The sequence below is a fragment of the Arachis hypogaea genome, chromosome 9, assembly GCF_003086295.3.
Source record: "Arachis hypogaea cultivar Tifrunner chromosome 9, arahy.Tifrunner.gnm2.J5K5, whole genome shotgun sequence".
Lineage (NCBI taxonomy): Eukaryota > Viridiplantae > Streptophyta > Magnoliopsida > Fabales > Fabaceae > Arachis > Arachis hypogaea.
The window spans coordinates 5021343-5033822 of NC_092044.1; the positions used below are offsets into that span (position 1 = coordinate 5021343).

General features: G+C 35.2%; 1 protein-coding gene and 1 non-coding gene across 6 annotated transcripts; both read left to right on the forward strand.

The window, feature by feature from the left end:
- Positions 1 to 187: 187 nt before the first annotated feature.
- Positions 188 to 1954, forward strand: LOC112710070 (uncharacterized). Of its 5 annotated transcripts, none has more exons than XR_011865256.1 (5): positions 188 to 628; positions 743 to 839; positions 939 to 1072; positions 1161 to 1362; positions 1477 to 1954. It is a non-coding gene; the product is annotated as an uncharacterized protein (transcript). The 5 variants fall into 5 exon arrangements; XR_011865257.1 differs by having other exon boundaries at positions 1201 to 1362; XR_011865254.1 differs by having other exon boundaries at positions 958 to 1072.
- A 7172-nt stretch (positions 1955 to 9126) lies between these two features.
- On the forward strand, positions 9127 to 12158 carry LOC112708750 (FBD-associated F-box protein At5g60610). Its single transcript, XM_025760689.3, has 4 exons — positions 9127 to 9358; positions 10151 to 11392; positions 11480 to 11668; positions 11827 to 12158. Exons 2-4 carry the CDS (start codon positions 10169 to 10171, stop codon positions 12028 to 12030), a joined length of 1617 nt encoding a protein of 538 aa, XP_025616474.1. The 5' UTR covers positions 9127 to 9358; positions 10151 to 10168; the 3' UTR covers positions 12031 to 12158.
- The last annotated feature ends 322 nt before the right edge of the window (positions 12159 to 12480 follow it).

Sequence of the window (12480 nt, forward strand, 5' to 3'; positions counted from 1 at the left end):
GTTACGTGTATATTAAAATTAGCCACCAATAAAAAATACATATTAAAATATACATACACATTAAAAATAAATTAAACCACACATATATTTATACACAAATATATTAATGACTGATTTTAGTGTACAAATAACATTTCTCATTTAAAATTGTCCCCATATAAAACTTGAGAACTAAACCTAGCTGCTTGTTACCTTCTTCCTCTTCGCGATGGCCCTCCACTTCTTCTCCTACCCTCTTCCTCACCAGATACCTTCATGTTTCAATTGAATTTCTCGATTTCATCCAAATTCCTTTGAATTCGTTTCAGACGCGGTGCCTCACCACAACAACAACCACCTCTCATCCTTCAAATCCTTCTTCATCCCCTCCTCCTTCGCCCAAAACTGTCGATAATATCTGAAAAAACATAATCCTAACTTACTCTCACAGAGACCCACCTCACCATAATCACCACCCGTTCGAGGAAGAGACTGATCTAATGGGTACTTTGGCTTGCAAAATATTCTCCAAGACTATTGTGTTTGTGCATTCCAGGATAATGAGCCGGACATCATTGATGGTGTGGGTGCTAAAACGGGACATGTGATTAGAACCAACATCGGTGGCCAAAATGGTCAATCTAGGCAGGTAAAATAATTCTGGGTCAATTGGTATTGGAAAAACCTTGATAATGTGAATGAGAAACATTCTATCACGAACAATTTCTCCTTTGGTTACTGGTCATTGATCATTCTGTAACAGAATATTAGCTATATTGCAAAAAAATAAGGCATGTGTTTTTGAGATCTCGGGAAGAAGGGAATTTAAGAAGAAAGGTGTCTATGCCTTTAGAGATGAGGCAAGCAAACTTCTTCCATATATTATATATATAACTAATCTGTTTCATTCAATTGAATTTAATATAACTCAATTTATTGGTGTGTGTTGTTCATGTTAGGATTATAATTTTTATGTAGATTTTGTTATGTCACCATTTATTGTTCAAGAGTCAAGAAGGGAACCATGTATACCCAAGACTTGAGGCTTTGGATGCTACAAGAGGGCTTTGACCACTTGAGCTACAAATTTCTGGTATCACTCTTTTCTACTTAGCTTCCATTCTTTTGTGTGTGTCTTGTGTTCTTTTTTAATTTGATGTTCTGATAAATATAACTCATAGATTTTATGGAGTTACAAAAGTAGCGTATTTGAAATTGAAGGATCTTTGGAACCTGCCCAGTGGCACTAAAGTGGTGTTGCCACTTAATGATTGAAAAGAGGCATTAGTAGAAATATAACTCATGATCAATTACAAATATAACTCAGATGCTGCAAGGAAATCTCATGACCAATTATATATTGCCACGGATATTTCTTTAAAGGTAATTTAGTTTTTGCTTGAATTGTGTTCATTAAGATGTTGTTCCTGGTTTTTAGTGTTTATGATGAATTCACTTTGATACTTAATTAAAGGCTTTTGCTGATACAATCCATAGATTCATGCAGGAATAAGTGATCATGAAAAGATGAGAATATGTTCCACATTAAAGCATGAAAAGTTGTCAGCTGAAGCTGTGAGACATTTTAGTAGAAATCTGGCATTTCCTTCAGAAACAAAACCAAGATTGAATATAAATAGACAAAACCGAATGAAAAGCCTACTACAGAAAAATGATCACTTGAAAAGCTTCTTTGACTCCATGTTTCTCAAAACCTTCAAGAACATTATCATTGATGTGAAAGAAGATGCTAAAAAGGAAACAATGTTATATGATGGTGACGAAGGAATACATAGTAGTGGGACCCAATTGGCAAGTCTAAAGAAGATAGAAAATCATACTTTGAGTTTAAGCAATGCTGCTGTTTATTACTTGCTAAAACTGTGCATAAGATTAGCTTAATTTTTTATTTGACACTCAAGTATATACTTTCAATTCATGTATAATATATTTGATATACGATATTATTTATTAAGAGTTGTTTGCTTGCTTGCTTGTGTTTAAATGAGAATAGATCATTCCAAATTAAAGGTGACAGCATCAAGTGATTGTTTGGAACTTTTCTTGTATACAATAAATGACAAGCAAAAAAACTTTTTACTTGGATGCAAAGCAATGCATTCAACATAAGTCTTGTGAAGTAGCCTTGTTATTGCACAATGCATACAGCGGAGAGTAATGAAATAATGAAGTATTAAAAAGAAATGCTGATGGACATTTTGTCACAAAATTTGTTTATTATTGTCTCAAATTTTATTTATTTTCTTCACCATTTGTTAATAGAATGAGAATCACACTTAATCACATTAATCTTGACATATTCATTTTTTTTTGAGCTTCTGTTTCAGTCTCCAGAATGCCTGAGATATTAGACATATGAATTAGGATCAATAGTACAACTGAAAATTAGGTGTATGATGCCTTGAACTTATGAATGTGATCCCTTCAAGCTTCAGCAAACTAAAAAATAATATAATTTATATATGATCTATGACATTCTCTCTGAATGTAAAACAGAAAAAAACACATGAGAAGAAATTAAGATACAAGTATGTTTCTATCTGGTCTAGGGCTATATGAAACAGTTTCTTTACCAAGTAAAAGTGCCAACAAAACAGCCTCACAGAAACTACTATAATGGATAATCAAATGTCCACCATCTAAAACTTCATGGTAATTTATTCATGGCATATTCTTTGAAACAAATCTCTGAATTTGAGAGGGCACAACCTTGTCTTCATATCCCCGCAAAATGTGAACTTTACTTGTGTTGTGAGAGAATGGAGAATGGATTGTTCAACTTCAATGGATCAAACTCCCGGTTGCAATAGTCTTGGAGAATATTTTGCAAGCCAAAGTGTCCATTGGATCAGTCTCTTCCTGTAGTCCATATCCAGCTCTTTCATATTGCACAAAATATATACCCAATGCATCTATTAGTTCTGCACATTCAGTGTCACATCAATGTTATATATATTATCATCAACATATATTTTGAATCTATTCCACTCACTGTTGATAGCTCACGGGTGTTCAATAATCAATTAGATCTAAATTCAACTAATAATTTTCACATCACTGTAACAGAGTCAATAAAAGATTGATTTTTTGTACCAATTTTTACAATTGAATACAGGAATGACGAACTCAAGAAGCTGCAACAAGTAATTTAAAGTTATAGAGATGAGATCGAAAAAACTCAACTTTAACTCAGTTTCTGCTCCTTCCAACTCAACAATTATAGCCCCCAACAGTGAGATTCCTGGAAATAGTGAACCTCACTTACCACATAAGAATCTCCATTTTTCAAACATCAAATAAAAATATATAAAAAATAAAACTTTATTAAAAAAAATTGAAAAAGGAGATAAGTACTTTTTTGCGTTCCTTGGACTTAGTAGCTACGGAGGAGGATGAGCCTTCAACGGCAGACACCTGCAAAAACTGATGAGGAACATGATGATTATAAACAAGAACAACAACAATGACATCATCATCAGTGACGGCAGCATTTTTTTAGAGGAGAGCCTCAAGGGTCATTTCCTCGAATGGGTGGTGATTATGGTGAGGTGGGTCTCGTGAGAGTGGGTTAGGATTATGTCTTTCCAGACATCATCGACAGTTTTGGGCGGAGGATGAGGGGATGAAGAAGGATTTGAGGGATGAGAGGTGGTTGTTGTTGTCGTGAGGTACCGCGTCTGAAACAAATTCAAAAGAATTTGGATGAAATCGAAAAATTAAATTGAAACACGAAAATATCTGGTGAGAAAAAGGGTAGGGAAAGAAGTGGAAGGCCATCGTGAAGAGGAAGAAGAGGTTTAGTTCTCAAGTTTTATACGGGATAATTTTAAAATATAAAAAATTTGTATCTTTTATTTTAATGTTTATACCTACAGAGCTCGCCAGTTGAGAAGAATGGAGGCACGGTGGTGGAAGCATCGTCATGTCTTCCTGCAACCGTGAAGGAGGATGTTACCGTGGCGGTTCCACTGGAGAAGGAAGGCACGTTGCCGGCTGTTATTGCGTCGGTAGGTGGGAATAAGGAGATATTCCATGGAGATCCGGAAAACCTGAAGGTCACGGGAGTCACTTATGCTGGGCAAGCCTCAGTTTAAGGTTGGTGAAGCACTTTGATTTCCTTGTTTTATAATTTTATATTTTATATTATGGATAGTTTAAATATAATAGTTTGGAATATTAGGGGTGCTTCTAATAAGTTAGCCCGGGTGAATTGTAAAGAGCTGGTTAGGAAATTTAAACCTGTAATTTTTATTGTGGTTGAAACTCATTGTCCTTTTCAACACTTGAAACTGTTCTGGGAAAGACTTGGTTATCACCCTATTGGTATAGTGGAGGCGTCAGGACATAAGGGGGGTATCTGGTTCCTTTCTGCAATGCAGGGTGTTCATTGCAAATGGTTTGATGCTTTCGATCAGTGTGTTACAGTTGAGGTTCAGGTAAATAATGTGATTTGGAGGTGCAGTGGTATCTATGGTAGTCCTCAATTTAATACCAGAGTTCTGCTATGGGATTATCTTGTTACTCAGTCTTCGTCTTTCTGTAGGCCATGAATTGTTCTTGGTGATTTTAATGAAGTACTATTCCCTCATGAATCTAAGGGTTGCCTCTTCTCGAGTCGTCATGCAGATCGGCTTGCTGCATCTCTAGGGGATAGTAATCTGTTTGACTTGAAGACTATTGGAAGATGATTTTCTTGGTACAAAAGGGTTAAAAATGGTGTTGAGGTGGCAAAAAAACTTGACCGGGTATGTATCAATAGTGGCTGGCTATCTCTCTTTTTAGAGGCTTACGCAGAAATTTTAAATAGGCTTCAGTCTGATCATTGTCCTATTTTAGTGCGCTGTGCAGATCGTCCCCAACCGAAAAAGAATAGACCTTTTCGGTTTATTGCGGCTTGGACAACTCATCCGGAGTACAGAGATATTGTAAACCAGTCATGGCAGGCTGGCTACAGAGAGATGCATAACAAGCTTTCAGAAGTGCAGAAGAACTCTTTGGAGTTTAATTCTAAAGTGTTCGGCAACATTTTCGTTAGGAAATGTAAATTGGAGAGACAGATTAATTTCCTTTAGAAGCGACTTGAAGTAATGGAAGATTTGTCTATGCGGCAAAAAGAAAAACAACTGATTGAGGAATTTAATAACACGCTTGTGCAGGAGGAACTTCTATGGTTTCAAAAATCCAGAGAGCAGTGGGTAAAATTTGGGAATAGAAATACCAAATTCTTTCATGTCCAGACTCTTGTGCGGAGAAAGCATAATAAGATTCATGGTCTCTTTCTTCAAGATGGGGTATGGGAAACGGACCCGGATGTCCTTAGAAGGGAAGCTGAATCCTTTTATAAACACCTATTCTGCCAGTCGGAGGATGTAGACTTAGGTTGTCTTGGTGATGTGCCGCTACCTTCCCTGAATGATGAAGCCTGTTGTAGCCTCACAGTGCCAGTTACTCTGGAAGAAGTTAAGTCGGCCGTTTTCAGTATACATTCTTTTAAAGCGCCGGGGCCTGATGGGTTTCAAGCTTTATTCTTTAAAGAATACTGGGAGATTGTTGGTTTTGATGTTTGGACTATGGTTCGTCATGCATTCTCTGGTTTGGATATGGATCCAAGGATGATGGAAACTCTTGTGGTTCTTATTCCGAAGGTAGAAAACCCGGTTTCCATGAAGGATTTCCGACCAATTAGTCTCTGTAATGTGGTTTACAAAGTTATAACGAATGTCCTGGTCAATAGACTTCGTCCCCATCTCAAAGAGATTATTGGGCACCTTCAAGGAGGGTTTATCTCAGGAAGAGGAACCCCAGACAATATCATTGTAGCACAAGAGGTTCTCCATTTCATGAAGAAGACAAAGTCAAAGAAAGGCACCATGGCCTTTAAGATTGATCTGGAGAAAGCATACGATAGAGTGGATTGGGGATTTCTGAAACAAACCTTGGTGAGTTTTGGCTTTCCTCCTCCGACAGTCAATCTGATTATGCATTGTGTCACTGCTTCCTCACTGTCTATCCTCTGGAATGGGGATAGATTAAATAGCTTCACTCCGAGCAGGGGTCTTAGGCAATGAGATCCTATATCACCGTATTTGTTTGTGTTGTGTATAGAGAGATTGTCTTGTTCTATTAATCAGCAAGTTGATAAGGGCTTGTGGAAGCCGGTTGTGGTTTCTAGAGGGGGTCCAAGAATTTCTCATTTGATGTTTGCCGATGATTTGCTTCTTTTCTGTAAAACTGAAAAAAACAAGTTCAAACTGTAATGGTAGCTTTGGAAAATTTCTGCAGAGCCTATGGGATGAAGGTTAATGTGGAGAAATCTAAAGCGCTATGCTCTAGGAATGTTTCAGCGACAAGAAAAGAGATTTTCACTGGAGTCTCCTCCATCAGATTTGTCCAGAACTTGGGCAAGTATTTAGGGGTGAACCTTAATCACTCTCGAGTGACACGCGCAACTTTCAATGATGTTCTGGACAAGATTCGGAGAAGGCTAGCCAACTGGAAATGGAGACTGCTTAATAAGGTAGGTAGACTCTGTTTGCTCAACTCGGTAGTGACTGCGATTCCTACTTATCGTATGCAAGTATCTCTCTTCCCTAAAGGTGTAACTAATAAGATAGAATCCATGATGCGAAACTTTCTATGGAAGGGTCAAGCTGATGGTAGAGGCCTGAATCTAGTTAATTGGAAAGTGTTGGTCACTCCTAAGAAGTTTGGAGGTCTGGGAATTAGAGATCTTTTTTGTGCCAATATTGCTCTTCTTGGAAAACTAGTTTGGCAACTTTTTCACTATCCCGATAAACTATGGGTTCAACTGTTGACAGAAAAATACCATTCTTCTAAGGATGATTGTCTTAGTCGGTCAAGAGAAAGGGGATCTTATATTTGGAAGAGTATACGTCGAGCTTGGGATATACTGAAGGAAAGTTTTATTTTGTGCATTGGGGATTTGGAACAGAACTTTTGGTTTTCTAAATGGAGAAGAGAGGGGCAACTGTGTCAGGAGATGGATTATGTTCACATTTCTGATTCGGATCTCAGGATCTTGGACCTTTGGTCATCTGGACAGTGGAACCTTGAGAATATCTATTCTCCTCTGAATCAGTCTCTGCAGAGCAACATTAACTCTTACAACCCAAATGTTCAAGCTGGTTCAGAGGTCGGTTGGTGTTGGACTGGGGCGGCTTCAAAGGTTTATGATGCTCATAGTGGTTATTTGTGGCTCAGTAAGAAGATGTTTAGTTGGGAGGATAGGGGTAATTGGCTTTGGCTTTGGCGTCAACATGTTCCGGAAAAGCACAAATTTTTGGCCTGGCTTTGTCTTCGGGAGGCTCTTCTTACTGCTGCATTTCGTTTTAGGAGGGGCATTTCGCGCACGAATAGCTGTCCACGATGTTTCTCAGGTCAGGAATCGGTATTACATTGTATTCGAGATTGTCCAAAAGCCCAACTTGTTTGGAAAGCTTTAGGGATCTCCGATCAACCAGTGGATTTAATGAGTTGGTTCTTACATAATAGCAAACAGCGCCCCTTTAGATTCTTTTCTGGTCTCTGCTAGATTTGGCTTTCGAGGAATAACGAGATCTTTCATCCTCACGAGCATTGGACCACAGACAAGGTGATTGGTATGGCTTTGTCCTTGAAAAAGGAGCTCCGAAATATTTTTGAGTTGCAACGACTGTCTATCCCCTCAACCATTAGCGGCTCTTGGATTCCCCCCTCAGTGGGTACCTTTAAGATTAATTGTGATGCTAGCTATCCTGGCAATGGTACTCGAGTTGGTTTTGCTTGTGTTAGCAGAGATTGGAAGGGAAGGTGGCAACGAGGCTGTCTGGGAACAATTGAGAGTCGTAGCATTTTGCAAGGAGAGTTATTTGCTATTTGGAGAGGCTTTCTTTTAGCATGGGACTCGGGACAAAGACACATTATATGTGAGACAGATTGTGTGGAGGCTTTTACTATTGTCAATAATTTACAAGATTGCTCTGGGTTTATTGATCCTTTGGTGTTAAAAATCCGAAATATCATGTCTTAGAAATGGCGTGTTGATCTTCGGTTGATCTTGAGAGATGCAAATACAGTAGCGGACATCATGGCAAAGACGGTAATGAGGACCCTTTCTCCTCAAGTGGAGCTTCTTGCCTTGGAAGAAATTTGAGAGTAGTATTCGGCGGGACTGTCTTTCTTAAGCAGTTTCTTGTTTTCTTCTCGTTCTTAGTTTTTGTTTATTTTCTTTTAAGTCACCCCAAAAAAAATTTAATACAGTGTTTTGAATTTTATGGTGTATTAGATAAACTCAAAAAATTTGAATTGATTTTAGAGAGACCTCATTTTAAATATAGCTTTATTTCATTCTGTTTGTAGATCTTTTTTTTATCCTTTTAAATCTTTAAAGTTTATTTTTTGAAAATTTCGGATGAAAATTTTACATAAGATTCGGGTAAACACTTAAATTACCGTCTACATGCCACAATATTTTGAGTATCAAGTTCTTTTTGTCATATTTTAAATCTTTTACGAATTTATTTATCGTTAGTATCTTTTAAAATTTGTTTTATTAGTGATACAAACTTTCAAGTAATATTTTGATAATTTATTTTTATTAAGGATGGACTAATTTGATTCTTAGTAGTTTTTTATATATCAATAAAAAAATTGATTTCATATTTATAAACTACATCTTTTATAAATAAAAAATGTAATTTTTTGTGTTTGTTTAAATGTCATTAAGTTAATAAAAAAATATTTTTTTATTTTTTAACATGTTTAGTAAATTTTTATTAATAAAAATAAAAATATTAAAAAAATAAAAAATATTTTTTAAAAAAATTACAATTTACATTTTTTTTAAAAAAGTTACAATTTACATTTGTTTAAAAAATATTTTTCACATAATAAATAAACAAAAAATACTTTTATCTTATTATACCTAAACATAATTGATAAATACAAATTTTTTTACGAAATATTTAAATATAAAATTACTTTTTTCTTATAAAATTTATAAAAAAAATAACTCAAAATATATATATATTTTCAGAAGATCACCAAATAAAATCGCCTTCTTTACCGGTCTCTTCCTTCACCGTCTAAAACGAGAGTATAAAATACTAAAACCTAAACCTTAAATGTAGAAGAGAGGTCTCTTCTTTCACCGTCTAAAATGAGAATATAAAACCGAAACCTTAAGTGTAGAAGAGAGATCTCTTCTTTCACCGTTTAAAATGAGAGTATAAAACTGAAACCTTAAGCCCAGAAATTCTAATTCCGCTTGCTCATTTATTTCACATCATCTATCACAAAGCAAAAGAATACCGCACTTCTACACTCTTCAAATCACCACAAATACACTCTATTGAAAAAGGTAAGTTTATTTGTTAATATTTGTCTCTTTTTTCTGTTATTGGAACAACGAGCTTTTCGTTAGTCTAGTAACTAGTGAGATTACTGTCTAAGAGATAGGAGGAAAAATTGAAATTCATTTTGTAGTGACAAAGGAGATAGAGTCTACACTTTATTTTTTTATATTGGTTTAATAACGATATTTGTCTGGAGTTTGGGATATTAATTTTAAATGCAGTAAAGTTTAATTTGGAGTACAGAAATTAAAAAGTTTAAATTCTGGGAGTACAGACATTTCTAAAGCACTAAAATTGGATCTTTTAATTTTTAAAATCGAAAAGGATTTAAGATACTTCGATTTCTATATTTAAAAAAAAAACACTAAAAATTATAATATTAGAGTACATGTAAATCAATCATCTTACTTCCATAGAGGAAAAAAATTAGTTCCTTGTGTTTTCTTTCTTGTGTCTTAACTCCATCTCAAAAATAATTTCACTTCATAGGTTCCACATTGATCTTTATATTATTATTATTATTATTATTATTATTATTATTATTATTATTATAATATTTATGAGTTTCAGATGGGACATTTTGGGTCATGATTGAAAATTTGACGAACAGTTTATGAATTTTACAATGAAAAATCTCATCACTGTACTTAGTTGAAAGTCATTCATAATCATAGATCCCTAACTTCCCAGATGAATAATTTTAATAATACATGTAATACATGTGATTTTTTTTTTCTTTCTTTCTTCGCATTTTATGAGTTGCAATTATCCATCCATGATATTATACTTGCTATCAGTACTGAAGCTGGGTAAAAATGGACCAAATATCTGGTTTGCCAAAAGCTATACTTCATGACATTCTCGCAAGGCTTCCAGACAGAGATTCTGCCAGGACTAGTGTTTTATCAAAGGCTTGGAGAGAAACATGGTCTACGTTTCCGATATTGTCTATTTGCAGCGATCAACATTTTAAGAGTCAAGATGAAACGGTAGACAATTATCATAGCAAAATAGACAAAGTTATTGACTATGTTGGGAGAAGATTACTGAGGCTCCGCGACCTAGGCTTAGCAATCAAAGAATTCAAGCTCATCATGGACTATGTAGACCATAAGTACATGGCCCACCATGTTGATCTATGGATGAAGATGGCTATTGAAAGTGGTGGCGAAGTATTACATTTACAGCTTCGCGGCTATGTAGGGAGACACAGTCCGGACAGGTTTTATGACCTTCCACTCAGTGTCATTGAATCCAAATCACTTACTAAGTTGGTGTTGATGGACCGAATCAGAGTTGACCAAGCATTCCTCACCCATTCCATCAAGCTTTACTCAGTGAGAATAATAAAACTATGCAATATATTTTTTGCACATGAAAGGATTATAGATCATCTCATTTCTCATTGTCCTCTAATTGAAGATTTAACCGTGATTGATTGTGCTGTCTATAACCCTCCAATAAGAGGAATTCCTCAAATGCATGAGTTCAGTCTTGTGGAATCACTATTTTTGCACGGTTTACATAAGCTCAAGAAAGTTTATGTTCAAGGAATGCGGGAAGTATATATTGATGCTCCAAATCTTGAGAGCTTACATTGTTGTCTTCAGTATCCAAATACATCTTTCAAGTTGAATTTGAGATGGCTGTGCTTATGGAATTTGAAGAACATTGCTATTGGAGACAAATGGTTTCTTGAACTATTTTCTAAATTTCCTTTCCTTGAGAGTTTGGAACTAGACAATTGCTCAATGTCTCAGAGGATTAATATTTCAAGTGCTCAACTCAAGGTCTTGAAGTTATCATACTGCTCTAACTTGGAGGAGCTTAACATTGATGCTCGAAATTTATTATCATTTGCGTATGAGGGAAACAGCCAACCTGGTATATCTTTTCAGCAATGTTCTAATCAATTGGTAGTCAATAGTTTTAGCGATGTGGATTTTCAGGACCTTTGTAGCTTGAGGAAATTTGTCCAAAACATTAAACCCCAAAAGATTTGGGCATCAGTCTCCCTCTTTATCTGTCTGTCAATTCTAGTAAGTATATACACTTGCTATATTGGTTCATTCTACTTTACATATTTGCCTATTTTATTTATTTGTTTGTTTGTCTGAATTCTGTAGACTGAACCAGAGCAGGGTGCATTCCAAGTTTCATCTATTCCTCCAACTATTAAACGCTTGGAATTGCAGTTTTCTCCGGACTACGAAGCTTTCTATTTCCCTTTTATGAATTACTTGCTTTCAAGTTGCTGCCCGAACTCTATTTCATTTAGTTTTCGCTCTTATGTTCATGATAAAGCATTCATTCAGGTATGTCATTATCCTCAAATTTTCTGAGTCTTGCATTGAGTCTTGCATTTACCACGACAACAGTACTTCCATCCTAGCAGTGACTGCATTTGTGTTTATATAATTTATCATCGATATGTTCTTTCTAACTCCGTTTGTTATTTTGCAAAAAACAACAGTTTTTGTATGAGACACTGATGGGAAGAAAGGAAGGGAAGTGCCACTGCAGTTCAAGTAATACAAAATGTTGGTGGCATGCCTTGAAGATTGTCAAGGTTATTTGTACGTTCAAGATTGATGAGAACGCCGACTTTAAGACCATGTTAGATGCATTGCCAACATGTTGTGCTGATGAAAATATTGGTTTTATCTTAAAATTGTAATCTTTCTATTATCAACTCATAGATATTCCTTATTTGGTTTAGAACATTGGCGTTTCTGCTGTACTAGGATAATTAGTAATTTAGTATGTACTTAAGTGCTTACATGTATATATCAATGTTCTACAACATTTTCTCTTTTTATAAGGTAACGATAAATGTGAATGTTCATGTTTAGAATTTTATCTTTTTGCGAAAAAAATAAAGTGATTGATTTATATTCACTATTACGTCAAAGCATATAATATAAAGTTAAAAACTAATCCTGTAGAAGTAAATGTAAAAGTGTGTTTGAAATGTCATATTATTATTAAAATATATTTGTATTCCTTTTACAGAAAAAATAATATGTAGTTCACAAAAGAAAATGGTTTGGCATAATATTTTATTATAATCAATTTTGATATAAAGATTGTCAAACATAAATTATGTTAACCCAAACTTACTTTTCAT

Bases quoted from the DNA above. Each gene is read 5' to 3' on its own strand.
- LOC112708750 (XM_025760689.3), top strand. From the start codon at position 10,169: ATGGACCAAATATCTGGTTTGCCAAAAGCTATACTTCATGACATTCTC. The intron at 11,393-11,479 runs GTAAGTATATAC...TGAATTCTGTAG, and splicing joins TTATCTGTCTGTCAATTCTA to ACTGAACCAGAGCAGGGTGC. The intron at 11,669-11,826 runs GTATGTCATTAT...AAAAAACAACAG, and splicing joins ATGATAAAGCATTCATTCAG to TTTTTGTATGAGACACTGAT.